At 45.2% G+C, this 21,981-nt stretch overlaps 1 protein-coding gene across 1 annotated transcript; it reads right to left on the reverse strand.

Moving 5' to 3' along the window:
- Nucleotides 1–566: 566 nt before the first annotated feature.
- On the reverse strand, nt 567–8,477 carry LOC138999444 (zinc finger protein 350-like). Its single transcript, XM_070401545.1, has 4 exons — nt 8,404–8,477; nt 7,034–7,196; nt 6,664–6,759; nt 567–5,172 (listed from the first exon to the last, which is right to left on the reverse strand). The coding sequence occupies exons 1-4, from the start codon at nt 8,416–8,418 to the stop codon at nt 3,929–3,931; spliced, it is 1,518 nt and encodes a 505-aa protein (XP_070257646.1). The 5' UTR covers nt 8,419–8,477; the 3' UTR covers nt 567–3,928.
- Between the last annotated feature and the right edge of the window lie 13,504 nt (nt 8,478–21,981).

The raw sequence follows: 21,981 nt of genomic DNA on the forward strand, positions 1-21,981 counted from the left end.
CCCTCTCCCTTCCTCTCTGTAAAAAATCAATAAAATATATTAAAAAAAAATAACAAAGACTTTCAGAAGCTAGTACAGTGTGAGGCTGGACATCACCAACTGGGAAAGAGGAACTCTGGGAGAAGGTTACTAGTAAGTTGTGTGTGTGTGGTGGGGGGCGCGAATAGGCCACGAAAGTGAGGGCAGTAAAAGTCTGGAGTCAATGGCAAAGGCAAACGGGAATCCATCCCATTACGAGGTCTGCTGTGAGGGTGGTGACGGGGCTGTAATTCAGGATTTAGGGCAAAGAATGTCAGACTGAGGTGTGCACGAGGCCGCTGTTAAAATGCCCTAGTCCCCAGGTTGAGCACCACCTGGGAAGTCAAACTCCTCAAGCCAAGTAGCTAAAGCTGTTTTATCACAACGAAGGCCCAGTTTGTTCCATGAGTATGTTGTATAATAATTATTATTTTTTTGTTAACCCTCACCCAAGGATATTTTTCCGTTGATTTTTCTTAGGGAGAATGTAGGAGAGAGGGAAAGACGAAGAGAAACACTGATGTGAGAGTATGTATTTATTTCTTCAGTTAAAGCCTTCAGAGATACATAATAAATTTGGACCAGGGGATTTGTAATTACTTAAAAAAAAAAGAGAGAAAAAAACATGTTTATTCATAACACTTAATATCATTTCACACTTTCAAAATTCTATGTTTTATTTAAAAGTATAAATACTACATAGTTATGCTTTAAGTTGCTACACACTGTACAAATAAAAGTTATGTTTTTAGGTATCCAAATGCATTTGAAACTTCTCAAAAAAAATTCTCCCCATGTTTTTAAAACCCTTCTTGTCTAGTCAAACAGATAGAATACAATTTATCCTTCTCTATTATTCTTGCCAAAATGAAAAAAAAACCTTTATTTTTGCTGATTATAAGTTATACATGCTTCTAAAAAATTAAACAGTACATGAGAAAGGTTATCTGTTATCTAACCTCTAGGAAATTTAGGAATTAACAGTTTAGAGTGTATTTCTCAAAACTTTTTTGGCGGCATCTATAAGCATATGCAATTTCCCTTTAACTTCTATTAAAACATCTTTTACCACACAGAAGTTACACTTTGTGTAATATTTCTGGTTTTGCGTCACACTTAGAAAGGCCTTCCCTAACAAAAGAATACAGAAAATCCTGTCCTGACTGGTTTGGCTCAGTGGATGGAGCGTTGGCCTGCGGACTGAAGGGTCCCGGGTTCGATTCCAGTCAAGGGCATGTACCTGGGTTGCAGGCACATCCCCAGTGGGGGGTGTGCAGGAAGCAGCTGATCGATGTTTCTCTCATCGATGTTTCTAACTCTCTATCCCTCTCCCTTCCTCTCTGTAAAAAACCAATAAAATATAAAAAAAAAAAAAGAAAATCCTTCTATTAAATTTTTGCTTTTCCCCCCAGTTAATTAGAATTTTTATATTTTAAAAAAATCAATAGTCCTGGATCCCAGATCAGTACTGGAGTTTCTGGTTTAGGGGGTGTGAGATGTGCCTGGGAAATTTGCACTCATTTAAGTTTCTGAGGCAGGAAGCCTGTCAATCATTAGAAGTAGCCCTGTGCTGGACTTACTGGGGATCATTTTGTAAGTTATACACATGCCTAATCACTGCTGTACACGTGAAACTAATATAATGCTGTATGTCAACTGTAATTGGAAACTTTTAAAAAATTAAGTATTGAAGAAAAAAACTGCCCTGGAATGTTCTCTTGATACAAACATTATGATGGGTGACTCCCCTCAGTCCCTCAGTCGTGGTTCAAAATATATCCAGAAAAGCCAAACAGGGCAGGGCAAGAATACCCCTCTCCCCACCACCCATTACAACTATACATTATTATACATCACTATCTATTACTGTGCATATTCTTCCTCATAGGATTTATCACCTGCTGAGATTGCACAATCCATTTACTGTCTCCCTCCCTTCATTGTAAGGTCCATAAAAGCTGTTCCTTTGCCTGCTTTGCTCACTGATGTCACTTTAGTGGGTAATAGAGTGCCTGGCACAATGTTTGGTCCCTGAAAAATATACCTGAAGGAGTAAATTACCCCAAACCCAGCATTTGAGATTGAATCCTGAAAGAGCCACCACATGGCAGAGTGAATTTCCATTTCTTTCCCAAAAGCCAAACTGTTTATGACTTTATGACTTGGATATGTGGACCTGTCATAAATGGGACAGTTATGAGATTAAGGGAGAGTGCCCTGGAGAGCGAGAGAACCAGAGCCCCTCTCCCAAGAGAGAGGGAAAATGAAGAGAAAGCACATGTCTCAATTCAGCAGGAAACAGTAGAGCTGGAAGCTTTGAAATGGTGGCAGCTCTTAAGAATGATTGCAAAGGCTTTGCTTGACAACATCTCTTAGAGATCTCACACCCCATCTCCCACATTCTCCATTCTGAGACTAAGATTCCTGTCACCCTTTTTACTCTATTTATTCTGAACACCTTTTTCTTTCCTGCTCTGCCCAGTTTATATTCATTAAAGTTTCTACTCACACATGACTGTGGGGGACTGCCCAGCCAGCCTATGTGGCTTAGCGGTTGAGCACAGACCTATGAACCCAGTCAGGGCATATGCCTGGATTGAGGTGGGAGGCCTGCAGGGGGGCAGCCAATCAATTATTCTCTCTCATCAGTGATGTTTCCATCCTTCTCTCCCTTTCCCTGAGGATAAGATATAATTTGTAGGGAGACAACTGTTCTTTATTTTTATTTATTTCAGAGAGGAAGGGATAGGGAGAGAGAAACATCAATGATGAGTGAGAATCATACACATAGAAACATCAATGCTCTGCTGCCTCCTGCATGGCCCTACTGGGGATCAAGCCTGCAACTGAACCCGGAATCAAACTGTGACCTCCTGGTTCATAGGTTGATGCTCAACCACTGAGCCACCCAGCCTGGGTGAGACAACTGTTTTTTACAGTTCTTTACAATCACCTTCCAATAGCTCATTCCTATGACAAAAAACTGATTAGTAATTTTAGCACAACCAGTCACTTTCCAAATCAACATACAACTGGTTTTCACTTTTCTGTGCTGGGAAATATAGAATCATTTCAAGCAGTGCTCTCTAGTATAACTTTCTGGCATAATGCAAATTAGGACAGATTTCTCTGAGTAGCCATATTGTCAGCTACAAAGTTTTGTTCATTGTGCTGTCACACAGATAAGGCTACTGAGCACTTGCAATGTGGTTTAGGCAGGGTCGGTGACCAGAGGTCAGAAAGGTCCGCAACCGTTGGTTTAGGTCACCCTTGAAACAGTGTTTATTTGTTTTGTAAAGATGCAAAATTTAGTCGCCAATGGGAACCAATGGAAGATCGGGGGTGGGTGGGTGAGGGCAACCAAGGCTAGAGGCTCCAAGGAGGTGGGAGCAACCAGGAGAGCAACATACTGGCGGAGGGGCATCCTCAGGCCTGAGGCAGCGCTAGCACCAGCCTGGATCCTGAGATGTTGACAGTGGCAACTATGACTCATCCACCTTCGACCCCCTCCTAAGTGACAGCCAACTCTTCTTTCATATGGGGGGCTCAGCTTAAGCTGCTTCCCGTGAGTGAGCAGATCTAGAAGCTGCAGACCATTATCCGGACAAGACAGCCAGCAGAGGGACCTTTGTGTGTTCTGCAAATCATTTGACCAGACTTGGCGTGGAAGAGACTGGATCAGCTGCCCTATGAAGAAGGCATGGTGACCACTCCTTCAGGATACAAGGATGGAGTGAGATTTGAGAAGGGAAATTGTGGCCTCAGCATGAGCATCAATTCATATATTTAACAGCAGGGGACTCTCACAACTTCCCAGTTTCAGCATTTATACAATTTCTCTCAGGATATACTCTTCAACAATAATCTGAACTGGAATTTTCTGATCAAATCTTTGCACACAGAAAGTTTCCTATTTGTTTCCTGTGACATAAAGTAACACGTAATTGATCGCTGACGGCGAGACCACACTCACTGCATTCAGAAGGTTGCTGTCCTGTGCAAGTCCTCCTGAGGGCGCACCTCTGGCCACAGGCTGGGCCACGATGACTACACTCCTGTTTGCTAGAGGCCCACTCATGTTTAATACTGTCTGAGGGACCACAGTAGGCACCTGCATAGTCACTGTACTAATAAGGTTTATCTCCTGCAGGACAACACTGGTCTGTGATGAGCTGGGACTCTCTGAGCCAGGACATGTCGCCTTGACTGAACTACCATGTTTTCTTCTTAGGTGTTTTTTCTCATGTCTCACAAGGGTGGGCATGTAGGCAAAAGCTTGCCCACACGTGCCGCAGGAATAGGGTCTCTCTCCGGTGTGAATTCTTTGATGTTTAATGAGACCAAAGGGCCGGGAGAAGAATTTTCCACACTCGCTGCACACAAAGGGTGTCTTTCCTGTGTGAAATCTCTGATGTGCTATGAGATCGCCCTTCTGGATGAAGCCTTTTCCACATTCGTTGCATACATAAGGCTTCTCCCCCGTGTGAATTCGCCTGTGTACAGTGAGATTGCTCTTATTCACGAAGCCTTTTCCACATTCGTTGCATATACATGGTTTTGGCCCCCTGTGAATTCGCCTGTGTACAATGAGGTCTCGATTCTGGAGGAAGCCTTTTCCACAGTTACTGCATACGAAGAAGGGTTTCTCTCTTGTGTGTGTTCTCTGCTGTTCAGTGAGCATGAAGACTGTGAACGCTTTCCCGTATTCACTACACTGACGTGGCTTCTCACCTGTATGAGTGATGTGATGATCAGTGAGACAAATCCTCTTTTTGAAGGCGTTCCCACAGTCACCCATTACGTGAGCCTTCTCTCTTTTCTCAGGTTTGATGAGTTGGGACTTAGTGCTGATGAGTTTTTGGCTTTCCTGAAATTTCACTTCAGCCTGAAACTTTTCACTGTTGGCTTGGAGAAAGGATTTTCCAACTTCAGAAAGCTCAGTAGGCAAGGTGATTTCATAGTTTCTTCTCTGGTTGAGTAAAGATAAATCTGATTTCATACTTTTTTTAAATACGTTAAACAAATGGTTTTGTGGTAACAGAGCATGGTTTATGCTCTGATGGACAGTATTTTCACATGTGTTAAATTTATGCCATTGTTCTAGGCTTTCATTTTGTAAGTGTTCTGGCAGATGATCATTATGTTTCCAAATTTCTAGGAAAGAACAGAACAATGAACTCATCCAACATTTGAACTGGAAGAAAGGTAATGAAAAATTATCCTGATACATTCAGCCCAGCTGGCTTGGCTCAGTGGTTGAACTTTGACCTTTGAACCAGGAGGTTATGATTTGATTCCCAATGAGGGCTCAATCCCCAGTAGGGGGCGTGTTGGAGGCAGCCGATGAGTGATTCTCTCTCATCATTGATGTTTATATCTCTCTCTCCCTCTGCTTTCCTCTCTGAAATCAATAAAAATATATTTTGTTACAAAATTCCATGTTTAATGTTCTTTAGAAAACACAGTAATATAAAGAAAGAAAAGGTTAAAGTTGAGTGTAAAAATAGGTTCCATAATTCACCATGATGAAATACAGATTTGTCTACTTCCTAAGGTCATGATAAACATGCAGACTGTAAAATATAGGCAATTTATGGTATAAGCAGACTCACAGAAACCAAATTTGAGAGGGACAGACTCACTCCTTCCCCATTCCTCACTGCTGACTACTGTGTACCAACACGGTCCTAGGCTGGGGACACACAGACACAGTCCTCATGTACAGGGGCCTACACTACACTTTGGTGAAGCCACTTAAAGGGCAAAGAAACGTGCAAAAAACAGATACAGGTTGTGAAAACGGGTGGGAAGGCACAGTGGAGATGGAGAGAGGAGGAGGAAAACAAGTTTACATTTTAGAAGAAGCCAGGACTGGCTGTGGGTCCATTAGTGAGGTGGGCATGGCGGGAGTAAGGTGATAACACAACAGAAAGCTCCTAGCACCTCTGACTAACAACCTCCAGAACAGAGCCCAAATCCTTCTCCACATCTCATCTCCATTAATGTAAATGAGAACTCCACTCTTCCCTGTAACCAGAACACAACTTCTCAGCATCACCTTCATCTGGTACTCTCGCTCACACAGCATCCACCTCTGTGATAATCTGCATGTCCTCCCATATGACTGTGCCCAGAATTGGACTAACACCCCTTCTACACATTGAAACAAGTCCCTTTCAGACTACAGCAGTAGCCTTCTGCCTGCTTTTCCTGTTCCTCCCCTACCAACAACCATCTGTTTTCCATCCAGCAGCCAAAGTGATCTTTCCACATAAATTATATCACAACTAGAGGCCCAGTGCATGAAATTTGTAAACATATAGGGTCCCTAGACCTGGCCGGCGATCAGGGCCGATTGGGGCCTTCTGGCTGCTGGCCGGGGCCTCTCTTCCCCGGCTGCTGGCCAGGGCATTCCTTTGTTCCGCACCGCCCCCTGGTGCAGATAAAGAGGGATCAAATCCCAGAAAAGAGTAAGGGATCTATTTTTCTCTAAACTCCTACAAACAGAAAGGGGTCTCTCTCTCACTGGGAAGGACATACACTGAGGCACTGCTCACCTATCCTCAAATCCCTTCACCTCTGATCCTCTTCTCTGAGCGACTAGAATGTGATTTCCACAGCCCCCCTGTGCTGGTTCTCACTCACCTGAACGGGTCCCACAGAGGAGTTCACCTGCCACTGTCCATGGTGCTTCTCCGTGATCCAACTTGGAGAGTACGTCAGGTTTGCTGGCCTCACAACCTGTTCATGGGGAATGATGGAAGCCTTAGACACACTGAATAGGACTTGGGGTCTGTGAAGACCACAGAATATAATAAAGACAAAACCATTTTCACACTTAGACAGTAAAGGTATTCTCTCAGGAGAAGGGAGAATATTCCTCTCTGGGGCCAGACAGAACACTAAGATTCATCTACCACTTCAGAAAGCCAGACATGCCAGAGCTTTCAGAAGCTGAGAATGAAAAGGCCACTGACTGAGGACCATCTGAGTGACACACGGGAGCTGTCCTCACCCACTGACACCAGGTGGCTGTAGGTCTCCATCATCACGTCCCTGTACAGGGCCTTCTGCTCGGGGCCCAGGAGCTGCCACTCCTCCCAGGTGAAGTCCACGGCCACATCGTGAACTGTCAGGGGTTCCTGTACCAACTCCATGCTGTGTAATGGTGTGATGTCCTTTAGATGACATGGGAGAAATGTTAGTTTTTCTGCTCATTTTCACTTTCGAAGGTGCAACTATATAGCGAGTGGGATTTTAATTTCGTATACAATTCAGTGATCACATGCCTAGTAAAATGCAAGGTGGGACAAAAGTAGGTTTACAGAAATAAGACAATAATTAATAAACAATGCCAGAATTAACTCTGTATCAGGTATACACAACTATAAATCTACTTTTGCCCCATCCTGTATTTTGAAATTGAGCATTCAGTCATCCATGCTTCCATCCAGTCAGAAGTTTCTATAATGTGACCAAGCAGAATGGTTCTCGTTACACTAGAAACACCACATTCATATATTTGAAAGACAAAAGATATATATGGCCCTGACCGGTTTGGCTCAGTGGATAGAGCGTCGGACTGCGGACTGAAGGGTCCCAGATTCGATTCCAGTGAAGGGCATGTACCTTGGTTGCGGGCACATCCCCAGTAGGGAGTGTGCAGGAGGCAGCTGATGGATGTTTCTCTCTCATCGATGTTTCTAACTCTCTATCCCTCTCCCTTCCTCTCTGTAAAAAAAATCAATAAAATATATTTTAAAAAAAAGATATATATGTATGTTTATATATAGATGTACATGCATACATATACACATATATATATTTTTCAGATTAACAGAGGTGGGTGTTTATTTTGTTTTTTTAAATATATTGTGATTTTTTACAGAGAGGAAGGAAGAGGGATAGCGAGTTAGAAACATCAATGAGAGAGAGACATCGATCAGCTGCCTCCTGCACACTCCCTACTGGGGATGTGCCCGCAACCAAGGTACATGCCCTTGACTGGAATCGAACCTGAGACCCTTCAGTCCGCAGGCCAACGCTCTATCCACTGAGCCAAACCAGCTAGGCAACAGAGGTGTGTGTTTTTTGTTTTTTTAATATATTTTATTGATTTTTCACAGAGCGGAAGGGAGAGGGATAGAGATTTAGAAACATCAATGAGAGAGGAACATCGATCAACTACCTCCTGCACACTCCCTACTGGGGATGTGCCCGCAACCAAGGTATATGCCCTTGGCCGGAATCAAACGTGGGACCTTTCAGTCCACAGGCCGATGCTCTACCCACTGAGCCAAACCGGTTAGGGCAACAGAGGTGGTTTTTATAGGCCTCTAGACATCCATGAATGAAGACAAGAAAGGATAAAACAAACGCAATCACCTGAGCCTGGAGCATTTCCTTCTGTTCTCTGAAAAGAGCTGGCAAGGGCGAGGCCCTGCCTTGGTGTGTTCGGGGTCTGCTCTGTATTTCTGTAGAGAAATCCGTCTGCAGCCCGGGGTGTCACGGAAATGCTGATATCTACCCTGGAGCTTCCTCCTGCTTCACATGGTTCTATTGCTCCTGGGGAGTCAGGCCTGTGGACGGAGGAGAGAATCCCACGGGTGGTACATTTCCTCTGGGCCCGGATGCTACACTGCTCTGAGCCCTCACCTCACACAAGGCCATAGGATCGCTAGTGTCCCTTCAAATGGTGTCGGGAAGTACGTATTCTTCTGGCCAGGAGAGCCTCAGGTCCCACCTGTGTGGCGGCACTCCTTTATCCTGTGGAGGGTAAGTAGGGTGAGTGGCACAGGAGACCAGGGAGATGACATCCATCCCCACACCAGGCCTCAGCAGCAGTGAAAATCACTAACACAGAGCAGAGCATGTGGACGGAGAGGGTCTGGGCACTGTTTCCCTTCAAAGCTTGTGTGCTCAGGTGCCTCTTCAAACGTTTCTGCACACATTCCAGGTGGAAACCCAGTGCACTGGGCAAGCCCTCAGCTCTGTCTCATAAGCAAAAATGTTAATATCTTAGGAGGTTTTAAATATATAGAAAAGTTCACAAGATTGCCGAGTCAGTGTGGCTCAGGGGTTGAGTGTTGACCTAGTAGGGGCCATGCAGGAGGTGGCCTATCAGTGGTTCTCTCTCATCATTGATGTTTCTATCTCTCTCTCTCTCCTTTCCTCTCCGAAATCAATAAATATATATATATATATATATATATATATATATATATATATAGCCGAAACCGGTTTGGCTCAGTGGATAGAGCGTTGGCCTGCAGAATGAAGGGTCCCAGGTTCGATTCCGGTCAAGGGCATGTACCTTGGTTGCGGGCACATCCCCAGTGGGGGATGTGCAGGAGGCGGCTGATCGATGTTTCTCTCTCATTGATGTTTCTAACTCTCTATCTCTCTCCCGTCCTCTCTGTAAAAAATCAATAAAGTATATTAAAAAAAAAAAGAATATATATATATTTCTTTTTATTTTTTATTATTTTAAATATATATTTATGTATCTTATATAAATATATTTTTATTGACTTCAGAGAAGGCAGAGATAGAAATATCAATGATGACAGAGAATCATCATTGATGAGAGAACCACTCTGATCAGCTGCCTCCTGCACGCCCCTCAACTGGAGACCCAGCCTGCAACCCGGGCATGTGCCCTTGTCTGGAATCGAACCCGCGACCCTTCAGCCCGCAGGCGGACACTCTATCCACTGAGCCAAACTGTCTAGGGAAAGAATATATATATATATTTTAAAGTATACAAGATTGTAAATAAATTGGAAGGTGGTAAATGAAGTTGAGTACTTTAAGATCCCCGTATTGTTGGAAAAGAGTGTAAAAGTACTATGTAGTCTCTAGTGTCAGAATGAAAACTAACAGTTGTGTTAAAATACATAATTCTATGCTTATGGATGGGGAAGTATAATTTGAAAACATCACCCGAGCTCTGGCAGGGATGTTCAGTTGGTTAGAGCATCATCCCAATAAACCAGGGTTGCGGATTCAATCTCCTGTCAGGGCACATACCAGAATCAAGCAACGAATGCATAAATAAGGGGAACAACAAACTGGCCCTGGCCAGTGGAGCATCATCTCAAAAGGTGGTGGGGTCTATTCCCAATCAGGACACAAACCCAAGTGGCAGGTAAGGTCAAGTGCAGGAGGCAGCCGATCAATGTCTGTCTGTCTGTCTCTCTCTCATCAACAAACAAAAACACCAAACTGATGTCTTCTCTTTCTCTCATTCCCTTCCCCCCCTCTAAAAATCAATACATATTTTTTAAAAACCATCCCAAATAAGGCAAAAAAATAAAAATAAACAATATACAGAAAAGAGAACAATGTGTCAAGTAAAATGCATGTAGATGATTGGTTTAAACGAAGCCTAGGCCCTGGCTGGTGTGGCTCCATTGGATGAGTGTCGTCCCATGTGCCAAAGGATTGCAGGTTCGATTCCTAGTTAGGACACATGCCCGGGTTCCCGGCCTGATCCCCAGTGGTGGGCATGCAGGAGGCAGCAGATCAGTGATTCTCTTTCATCACTGATGTTTCCATCTCCATCCCCCTACCCCTTCCTCTCTCTGAAATAAATAAAAATATATTTTAAAAAATCATTTTGGCCGAAACCGGTTTGGCTCAGTGGATACAGCGTCGGCCTGCGGACTGAAGGGTCCCAGGTTCGATTCCGGTCAAGGGCATGTACCTGGGTTGCAGGCACCTCCCCAGTAGGAGATGTGCAGGAGGCAGCTGATCGATGTTTCTCTCTCATCGATATTTCTAACTCTCTATCTCTCTCCCCTCCTCTCTGTAAAAAATCAATAAAATATATTTTAAAAAAAAATCATTTTGGAGGACAATTATCAATCTCAATGGGAGAGGGACATCAATAAAACTTGAAGATACAGGAAAATTTCTCAACAAGTTATGGAAAAATATTTTAAACAGGCCACATAAAGTGCACCATAGAGCTAATTACAGTCCCTGGAGGAAATGTAAAGGGCACTCTTCTCTGAGCGACTACAAGAAACTTTGGAAAACATTTTTGCATTATCTATTTAGACTGAAGTTACACACACCCTAAGACATAGCATATTCATTCTGAGGTATTCATCTTATCTCTATATTTTCTCCCCCCGCCAAAAAAAAATAAGGGCACTTTTGCACCAGAAAACATGTCCATGAATTTTCATGGCAGCAGCATTCCTAACAATCCAGACTGCACACAATACAAGTTCAATTAACAGTAGGAAAATCTTCCATACATTCAAACTATGGCATGCTATGGGGAAAATACCACCTTGGCCCAGCTTGCAAACTAAAAATGCTTATAATGTTTCAGGTTATAAGAGAATGTGTTTTTTAAAAATATATATTTTTATTGATTTCAGAGAGGAAGGGAGAGGGAGAGAGAGAGAAACATCAATGATGAGAGAATCACCAATTGGCTGCCTCCTGCACACCCCCACGGGGTTATCAAGCCCACAACCCAGGCATGTGGCCTTGACCAGACTCAAATCCGAGACTGGTCAGTCTGCAGGCTGACACTCTATCCATTGTGCCAAACCGGCTAGGGCAGCGGTTCTCAACCTGTGGGTCGCGACCCCTTTGGGGGTGGAACGACCCTTTCACAGGGGTCGCCTAAGACCACCGGAAAACACATATATAATTACATATTGTTTTTGTGATTAATCACTATGCTTTAATTATGTTCAATTTGTAACCATGAAAATACATCCTGCATATCAGATATTTACATGACGATTCATAACAGTAGCAAAATTACAGTGATGAAGTAGCAACGAAAATAATTTTATGGTTGGGGGTCACCACAACATGAGGAACTGTATTAAAGGGTCGCAGCATTAGGAAGGTTGAGAACCACTGGGCTAGGGCGAGAATGTTTATTTAGAAAGTTACAAAGGTAGTAGAAGTGAACCAGCTCACCTGCATAAGCTCAGGAAACAAGTCAGAGGCAAAAGAAGGAGCCCTTGGAGCTTAGGAGAGAAAGGGAAAGGGAACTGGCCAGGAGGGAAGAAGAGGGGGAAGGGAAAGGCTCAGGGGCACTCCTGAACAAAGACACATTGTGTGAATTATATGTGAGAGACCTTCGGTGGCTTGCAACTCTTTAAATATTTACTGTGTAAGCATTATAGAATAAAATTGCCCAACCCTGTTACAGAGCAAAAAAAAAACCCCAACAGCCAACCAACAAAAAGCCTATCTATATATTGAGTATAAGAAGCCTAACATCTAAAAAAAATTCATGATGTATGATTGGTTGATACAGTTGAAAATAGGCACAACTAAATAATACATAAAGATTAGGCATGGGCCCTAACCAGTGTAGCTCAGTGGATAGAGCGTCGGCCTACAGACTGAAGGGTCCCAGGTTCGATTCCGGTTAAGGGCATGTACCTTGGTTGCGGGCACATCCCCAGGAGGAGGTGTGCAGGAGGCAACTGATCGATGTTTTTCTCTCATCGATGTTTCTAACTCTCTATCCCTCTCCCTTCCTCTGTAAAAAATCAATTAAAAAAAAAAAAAAAAGATTAGGCATGGCCCTAGCACTGGCCTGTGGACCGAAGGGTCCTGGGTTCGTTTCCGGTCAAGGGCAGGTACCTTGATTGCAGGCTCCTCCCTGGCCTTGGCCCTGATCGAAGCTCGTGCAGGTTACCTATGAATGTGTTTCTCTCACATCGATATTTCTCTCTGTCTTTCCCTCTCTCTAAAATCAATGGAAAAATATCCTCGGGTGAGGATAAAGAAAAAAAAAGATTAGGTATGATTAATTATATGATAAAAGTATAAAGAATAGCATTAAAGAGCTTGGTATGCAGAGCAGGTGGTAAATACCTGGGTGTGTGAGGATGCAACAGAGTTAGAATGGGGCTCACAGAACAACACTGGGGTGCTGGCAGTGTTCTGTTTCTTGACCTGGGGCAATGACTGTTTATATACATATTCTACCATATTTCGCATATGTGTAAAGTAGGTCACCTTTTGTACATACAATATACATACACGACATATTTACATATGGTTTACATATATGTGAATACACACGTGTGTAAATATTGCTTTTATACGGATTAAGTTGTAGATCTTTTAAATTAACAAATCAATGGAAGAACTCAATAATACCAAAAGCTTGTCTTTTTTACTTTAGATTTTTAAAAATATATTTTTTATTGTTTTTAGAGAGGAAGGAGACAGAAATATCAATGATGAGAGAGAATCATTGATCGGCTGCCTCCTGCACGCCCCTGACTGGGGATTGAGCCTGTAAACCTGGCATGTGCCCTTGACCGGAATTGAATCCAGGACCCTTCAATCCACAGGCTGATGCTCTATCCACTGAGCCTAACTGGCTAGGCCTCAAAAGCTTGTCTCTTAAAAAGACCAATAAAACATATGCATTTGTATTAAGATGGACCTAAAGAAAATGGGTGCAAACAAAGTATATAAGCAATTAATGGGAGACATAAATCACATTATATAGACTTTCTGTTGTTGTTAATCCTCATCAGAGGGTATTTTTCCATTGATTTTTAGAAAGAGTGGAAGGGAAGGGGAGAGACATATAGAAACATCTATGTGAGAGAGACATCAATTGGACCAGGGCCAGGGATTGAACCTGCAACCCAGGTACATGCCCTTGACCAAGATTGAAATGGAAACCCTTCAGTCTGCGGGCCCACACTCTATCCACTGAGCCAAACCCACTAGGGCAAAAGACATTTTTTTAGTCTTAAACAATACCATAAAGTTTTTAAAATATATTTTTATTGATTTCAGAGAGGAGGGGGGGAGAGAGAGAGAAACATCAATGAGAGAATTACTGATCGGTTGCTTCCTGCACAGCCCACACTGGGGATCCAGCCTGCAACCTGGGCATGTGCCCTTGACCAGGAATCGAACCCTGACCTCATGGTTCATAGGTCTATGCTTAACCACTGAGCCATGCTCACCTGGCACTACTATAAACATTTTTATGTCATTAAATTTGAAATCCTGGATGAATCATAATTTTATTGCCCTAAAATCATAGAAACTGCTAACTCCTGTCACTGTAGCAGGTGAATTTTCTGGGTAGGCAACAGGACTGATTTCCACCAGATTTCCTATTTTTGTATTGAGGAGCCAATGCTTTGAGGACAGAATCTTTAATAATAAAAGTGTAATAAAAAAAAAGGTGTAATATACTAATTAGACCAGACATGGACAAAGCCCGCAGGCTGGGGGGGGGGGGGGGCAACCACAGGGGCAATGGTGGGGCCAAGCCCCTTGCATGAATTTCGTGCATTGGGCCTCTAGTAAATTATAGACATGAGAAAGTAGGACAGAAAATTAGGGTTACATTGAGACAGTACTTTATCCAACACGGAAAAAGTAATTCAATGAATTATTTAAATCAACCACTAGCGATGGGAATTGCAACCACCACGGGGGACTAAGATGAAGCAGGAATTAATTCATACACAGGGATACAGGCTACCTTAGCAGAGGGATGCATATTAAATAAAATGGAGATGCTGTTAGCAGAGAGAGAGAGATGTTGGCGAACATTTTCTGCAAAGCATTAGCCACTGATTTTCAGCTTTGAGGACCACAGATCTCCGTCACAGGACTCAGTTCTGCGTCTGTACCTCGAAAGCCGCCCCAAACGATGAATGAATGACCCGTGGGTGAGGCTGGGCTCGTCTCTCCACTGCACTTAGCCAACCCCTGGATAATGAGCTGAAACACAGGGCTTCTAACTACTTGCCTGGGCTCTGCTGCCTTCTCTGTGGTTCACATCTAAGCCATGTTTCCCCCCACAGTAAGGGCACATCGGAGCCGGGACACACGGACAAGAATGCCCACAGCAGCGTGTCCATAACCAGCCCAACTGTGACCGACACACGTTCATCCACAGCAAGAAAACGGCCTTATACCCAGAATATAGAGGGATAGAGAGTTAGAAACATCGATGACAGAGAAACATCGATCAGCTGTGTAAAACAGGTCACCTGTTGTAAAATATCCCTCTCCCTTCCACTCTGTAAAAAATCAATAAAATACATTTTTTAAAAAACCACCTGTTTATAGTATTGTTTAAGACTAAAAAAATGTCTTTTGCCCTAGCGCAGCGGTCCCCAACCTGTGGGTCTCGACCCCTTTGGGGGTCGAACGACCCTTTCACAGGGGTCGCCTAAGACAATTGAAAACACATATATAATTACATACTGTTTTTGTGATTAATCACTATGCTTTAATTATGTTCAGTTTGTAACAACGAAAAGACATCCTGCATAGCAGATATTTACATGACGATTCATAACAGTAGCAAAATTACAGTGATGAAGTAGCAACGAAAATAATTTTATGGTTGGGGGTCACCACAACATGAGGAGCTGTATTGAAGGGTCGCGGCATTAGGAAGGTTGAGAACCGCTGCCCTAGCCACAGGTTTGGCTCAGTGGGTGGAGTGTGGGCCCGAGGACTGAAGGGTTTCCATCTCAATTCTGGTCAAGGGCACGTACCTGGGTTGCAGGCTCAATCCCTGGCCCTGGTCCAATCGATGTCTCCCTCACATAGATGTTTCTTTTTTTTCTTTTTTTTAATATCCGTTGATTTTTTTACAGAGAGGAGGGGAGAGGGATAGTTAGAAACATCGATGAGAGAGAAACATCGATCAGCTGCCTCCTGCACAACCCCCACTGGGGATGTGCCCGCAACCCAGGTACATGCCCTTGACCGGAATCGAACCCAGGACCCTTCAGTCCGCAGGCCGACGATCTATCCACTGAGCCAAACCGGTTAGGGTTCACATAGATGTTTCTTATTAAAAAAAAACCAAACAAGCCCTAACCGGTTTGGCTCAGTGGATAGAGCGTCGGCCTGCAAACTCAAGGGTCCTGGGCTCGATTCCGGTCAAGGGCATGTACCTTGGTTGCGGGCACATCCCCTGTTAGGGGGTGTGCAGGAGGCAGCTGATCGATGTTTCTCTCTCATCGATGTTTCTAACTCTCTATCCCTCTCCCTTCCTCTCTGTAAAAAATCAATAAAATATATTTAAAAACAAAAACGGAAATACAACTTTTGAAATGGCCACGACCGCACTTGTCACTGTGTCAAGCCGGGGAATGAACCTCACCCCGCCCACCAGCCCCGGGGTCCTGGGCGACCACAGCTTCCGCCTCCCGAGACTCTGATCACAGCCCCGTTTTTCATCCCTAAACCCGGACCGGAGGCACCCGCGCGGCCCCCACCTCCCGGAGCCCCGCGGGGAACCCCGCGCCGGACCCTGACGCCGCACAGAGGGACCCGCACAGGCCACGGCGGGCGGGACTCGGCCGTCCGTCTCTCCCGACCCCGAACCGCCGGGAGACCCCAAAGGGACCGGACCGCAGGCGGGAGCGACACACCTGCTTCCTCCCAAACACCTTGGCGCCCCCGCCCCCCCACGCGACCCGCCCGCCGCCGGGAATCCCGCGGGCCCGGCCGCACCCTTTCCACCCTGGGCTGCGTCACCTGTGAGAGCAAACTTCAACCGAGACAAAACTTTTTTTTTTTCTCTCTCTAAAAACTCCAAGGGGAAAAAGAGCACACGGACCTGCTAAACCTCACACTCCCGCGAACAGATTCAGATGCTGGGATCGTCGCCCAGATATGGCGCCACTACGGTGGCCCAGGAGGATCTGAAGAAACCGAGCGATTTCCGCGGTGTCCCTCCCCCACCCCTCCCCCCGGAAACAATATGTCCGCCCCCAGGTGGCGCGCCGCCGCGGGGGCCGCCATGTCGGGGGCCCGTCTGCCGTACGGAGCGCCGAGCCCTGGGTTCCGGACCAGCAGGCGCGGGTGCTGGCAGGTGAGAGGCACCCGAGAGGGTCTCCCTGCCCCGCACGTGTTCTCTGGTGGAAAATGAGTGTATTTTCTGAGATTGGAGCTTCTCAGGGGAAATACAGAGCGAATTCAATGCTGTTTGGCGGGCTGGGCAAAAGAAGTCACGCGGCCGCTGCCTTTATTTTAGTTTGTGTAAATGAAACTTAAAAAAAAAAAAAAAAATTAGCCTGAACCGGTTTGGCTCAGTGGATGGAGCGTCGGCCTGCGGACTGAAGGGTCCCGGGTTCGATTCCGCTCGAGGGCATGTGTTTTGGTTGTGGGCACATTCCCGATGGAGGGTGTGCAGGAGGCAGCTAGTCGATGTTTCTCTCCCATCGATGTTTCTAACTCTCTATCTCTCTCCCTTTCTCTCTGTAAAAAACCGATAAAATGTATTTTTTTAAAAACTTTAAAAAATTTCTGGAAAAATTTTTTTTTATTTCAGAGCAGGAGAGGGAGAGAGAGAGAGATAGAAACATCAATGAGGCCGAAACCGGTTTGGCTCAGTGGATAGAGCGTCGGCCTGCGGACTGAAGGGTCCCAGGTTTGATTCCGGTCAAGGGCATGTGCCTGGGTTGCGGGGCATCCCCAGTAGGAGGTGTGCAGGAGGCAGCTGATCGATGTTTCTCTCTCGTCGATGTTTCTAACTCTCTATCTCTCTCCCTTCCTCTCTGTAAAAATTCAATAAAATATATTTAAAAAAAAAAAAAAAAGAAACATCAATGATGAGAGAGAATTATCGATCGGCCACCTCCTGCACGCTGCCCACTGGGGACGGAGCCCGCAACCCGGGTATGTGCTCTGACTGGGAATCTAACCATGACCTCTTGCTTGGTTCATAGGTCGCTGCTCAACCACGGAGCCTCGCCAGCTGGGGTTAAAAAACAAACAAAAACAGAAACACAACTTTTGAAATGGCCAGGAGTGTGGTTGTCACTGTAGCAGCAGAGAATAAAATCCTGCACAGAGCCCAGCAGGTGTGGCCCAGTTGATTGGTGACTTATATCAGCGGTTCTCAACCTGTGGGTCGCGACCCCTTCACAGGGGTCGCCTAAGACCATCGGAAAACACATATATAATTACATATTGTTTTTGTGATTAATCACTATGCTTTAATTATGTTCAGTTTGTAACCATGAAAATACATCCTGCATATCAGATATTTACATGACGATTCATAACAATAGCAAAATTACAGTGATGAAGTAGCAACAGAAATAATTTTATGGTTGGGAGGTCACCACAACATGAGGAACTGTACTAAAGGATCGAGGCATTAGGAAGGTTGAGAACCACTGACTTATATGGTTAGATTCCCGACCAGGGCACACACCTAAATTGTGGACTGAATCCCCAGAAGGGGGCGTGCAGGAGGCAGTTGAGCGATGTCTCTCTCCTTGATGATTCTATCCTCTCTCTCTCTCTCTCTAAAATCAATAAACATATATTTTTTAAAAGTATATAATTAACATAAAAAAAGAAATCCTGCAAAGAGAAAAGATCACATATTTGGTACCTGGTCACCAACGGGAAGCTTCTGGCAGAAAATTTCTTGCAGGAAATGATTTTTAAGAAAAGTAAGCCATAGCCGGTTTGTCCCGGTGGATAGAGCATCGGCCTGTGGACTGAAAAGGGTCCCGGGTTCGATTCTGGTCAGGGGCACATGCCCGGGTTGCGGGCTCGATCCCCAGTTGGGGGCTTGCAGGGGGCAGCCAATTAATGATTCTCTCTCATCATTGATGTTTCTCTCTCTCCTTCTCCCTTCCTCTCTGAAATCAATAAAGAAATATATTTTAAAAAAAAATTGCCCTAGCCAGTTTGGCTCAGTGGACAGAGCTTTGGCCTGGGGACTGAAGGGTCCCAGGTTCGATTCCGGTCAAGGGCATGTATCTTGGTTGCGGGCACATTCCCAGTAGGGGGTGTGCAGGAGGCAGCTGGTCATGTTTCTCTCTCATGGATGTTTCTAACTCGTTATCCCTCTCCCTTCCTCTCTGTTAAAAAAAAATCAATAAAATATATTTTTAAAAAAACAAACAAAAGCCAAAACCGGTTTGGCTCAGTGGATAGAGCGTCGGCCTGCGGACTGAAAGTTCCCAGGTTCCATTCCGGTCAAGGGCATGTACCTGGGTTGTGGGCACATCCCCAGTAGGAGATGTGCAGGAGGCAGCTGATCGATGTTTCTCTCTCATCGATGTTTCTAGCTCTCTATCTCTCTCCCTTCCTCTCTGTAAAAAATCAATAAAATATATTTTAAAACAAACAAACAAACAAAAAACCTCAGGTCAGTGTCTAGACCACAGACACCCGCATGTGATGACGGCCCGCTCTGGCTCCACTTCACCGAACCGGGTATTAAATCCACAACCTGACCCGGAGGACACCACGATCCTACGACATTCCTCCTGCGTCCCTTACCAGTATGGTGACCTGCAGGACCCCTTATCCTAACCGTCCGGACAAGGGTGTTATGTCCACCGACGCCCCGGACACCCTCCACCACAGACAGACTTTGTGGTTCCCCTCAAACACTTCAAATCCCGTTTCCACGTAGGTCCCCTTAGCTAGCACCTCCCGGGCGCCGAACCCTGATTCCTCGAACCGCGGTGGTAATTCCACGCTGCACACAACACCTGCATAGGTCACCCTGTGAGGAACGAAACTTTTTTTTTTAATAAATTCTTTTTTTTAAATCATATTGTTGTTTTTTAAAAATATATTTTATTGTTTTTTTACAGAGAGGAAGGGAGAGCCAGAAACATCGATGAGAGAGAAACATCGATCAGCTGCCTCCCACTGGGGATTTGCCCGTAACCAAGGCACATGCCCTTGACCGGATCGAACCTGGGACCCATCAGGCTGATGCTCTATCCACTGAGCCAAACCCGTCAGGGCAGGAACGAAACTTTTGTGAGGAAAAAAAACTTCCGGGGGGAACAAAACCCACACCCACCTGAGTCTTGGCCCGGACCCACGAGGAGCGCACAGCCGCTGTGCGTCCGAAATGCCTCCGCAGCGTCCGCACCTTCCCGCTCGGCCTACGGTGGCCAATAGGAGACCGAGGTTTTAGAGGCGAAGTGTGCGATTTCCGGTTGCGTTGGCAATAAGTCGGCGCCCTTCTTCCGGTGGCGGCGTGGGTGCCGCCATATTCGGACACCTGCCTGCCGTACAGAGGGCGGAGCCTGCGCTTTGGGGCCAGTAGCCAAGGGATTGTGTGAAACTCCTGAAATCACTTCATTTCCGGGCAAATGAATGGAAAGTGAGTATATTTCAGAGACTGGAGTTGCGTGAGGCAGATAACGAGGGAGCTACATTGTGTTGGGCGGGCTAGGCAATGGAGTCTTATGGCCGCAGCTTTTATTTTAAACGTTGTATCATATAGTGTTTTTTTTTTAAAAAATAGTCTTGAAACGAACGGCCAGGAGCTCATGTGATAGTGTAGCAGCAGAGAATGAAATCCTGCAAAGAGAAAACATATAAAGAACTCCCAAACCTCAACAATATCAAAAACAACCATCCAAATTCTTTATGTATAAGGTTACGAAATTTCTACTAAAACAACCCAAAAACGTTATTACCCGGACTGTGGTGATGAAGGCACAATTCTAAGCTTATTAAAAGTCAGGGTGGGCCGTAACCGGTTTGGCTCAGTGGATAGAGCGTCGGCCTGCGGACTGAACGGTCCCGGGTTCGATTCCGGTCAAGGGCATGTACCTGGGTTGCAGGCACATCTCCAGTAGGGAATGTGCAGGAGGCAGCTGATCGGTGTTTCTCTCTCATTGATGTTTCTAACTCTCTATCTCTCTCCCTTCTTCTCTGTAAAAAATCAATAAAATGTTTTTTAAAAAATAGTCAGGATAGTAAACAATAGTACATAAATGTTATATACAAATTTTGGCTGTAAAGCTGTTAAAATGAATCGCAATTATATACTACAAAACGTATAGGGTATGAATTAAAAAACAAACAAACCACCAAACACCACCAAGTACAATTGCAAGACTTAAAATAACTAAAATTAAAAGTACATGGAGAATGCAGGTTTGACTGGGCACAGACCTAGGTTGCCACCCCGAATTGACTTCACATAAACGTTTTAATAAAAATTTCATAACTTAATTTTTACAATATCCTGATATACACAATCTATACTAATAAAAGCCTAGGTGGCCCTCGCCTGTGACGTCACAAGATGGCCAAGTGCACAGTGGAGGCGGGGCCTGGTGGAGGAGGCGGGTCGCAGCAGGGAGGGCAGTTGTGGGCGATCAGGCCTGCAGGGGAGGGCAGTTGGAGGACATCGGGCCAGCAGGGAAGGGCAGTTGGGGGTGATCACACCGACAGGGGAGGGTAGCTGGGGACGATTGGGCCATCAGGGGAGAAGTTAGGTGAGATAGGGCCAGCAGGGGAGAGGTTAGGAGGCGATCGGGCTGGCAGGCAGAAGAGGTTAGGGGCAATCAGGCAGGCAGGCAGGCGAGTGGTTAGGAGCCAGCGGTCCCAGATTGTGAGAGGGATGTCCGACTGCCAGTTTAGGCCCGATCGCTGTGGGATCGGGTCTAAACCAGCCATCAGCCATCCCCCCAAGGGGTCCCAGGTTGCAGAGGGTGCAGGCCAGGCAGAAAGACACCTCCCATGTATGAATTTCGTGCACCGGGCCACTAGTTATAACGCACAACAACATTCGCTAATGACTGATTCATATTAATTGTGTTGCATTCATTTCTCTTACATGCCTTGCGCACAGCCATACCATTTCTCTCCACTAATACTAGCAGTGAATAATTTAGCAGCCAATTGCCACGTCATTAGTCTTGAACTGACTTGTTTGGTGTGCACAACAGGAAATATTTTGCTTTTGGAGAACTAGAAAAATAGGTTTGGCCCTGGTCGGTTTGGCTCAGTGGATAGGTTGGCCTGCAGACTGAAGGGTCCCAGGTTCGATTCCAGTCAGGGGCATGTACCTTGGTTGCAGGCATATCCCCAGTAGGGAGTGTGCAGGAGGCAGCTGATGGATGTTTCTCTCTCATTGATGTTTCTAACTCTCTATCCCTCTCCCTTCCTCTTTGTAAAAAATCAATAAAATATATTTTTTAAAAAGAAAAT

Source organism: Myotis yumanensis, unplaced genomic scaffold (assembly GCF_028538775.1).
Source record: "Myotis yumanensis isolate MYYU_CA2020_CCGP unplaced genomic scaffold, mMyoYum1.0.hap1 SCAF_23, whole genome shotgun sequence".
Taxonomy (NCBI): domain Eukaryota; kingdom Metazoa; phylum Chordata; class Mammalia; order Chiroptera; family Vespertilionidae; genus Myotis; species Myotis yumanensis.

Coding starts and splice junctions, on each gene's coding strand:
- LOC138999444 (XM_070401545.1), bottom strand. Junction 6,760..7,033: donor CAGCCACCTGGTGTCAGTGG/GTGAGGACAGCT, acceptor CCCCATGAACAG/GTTGTGAGGCCAGCAAACCT. Junction 5,173..6,663: donor CCTCTGTGGGACCCGTTCAG/GTGAGTGAGAAC, acceptor GTTCTTTCCTAG/AAATTTGGAAACATAATGAT.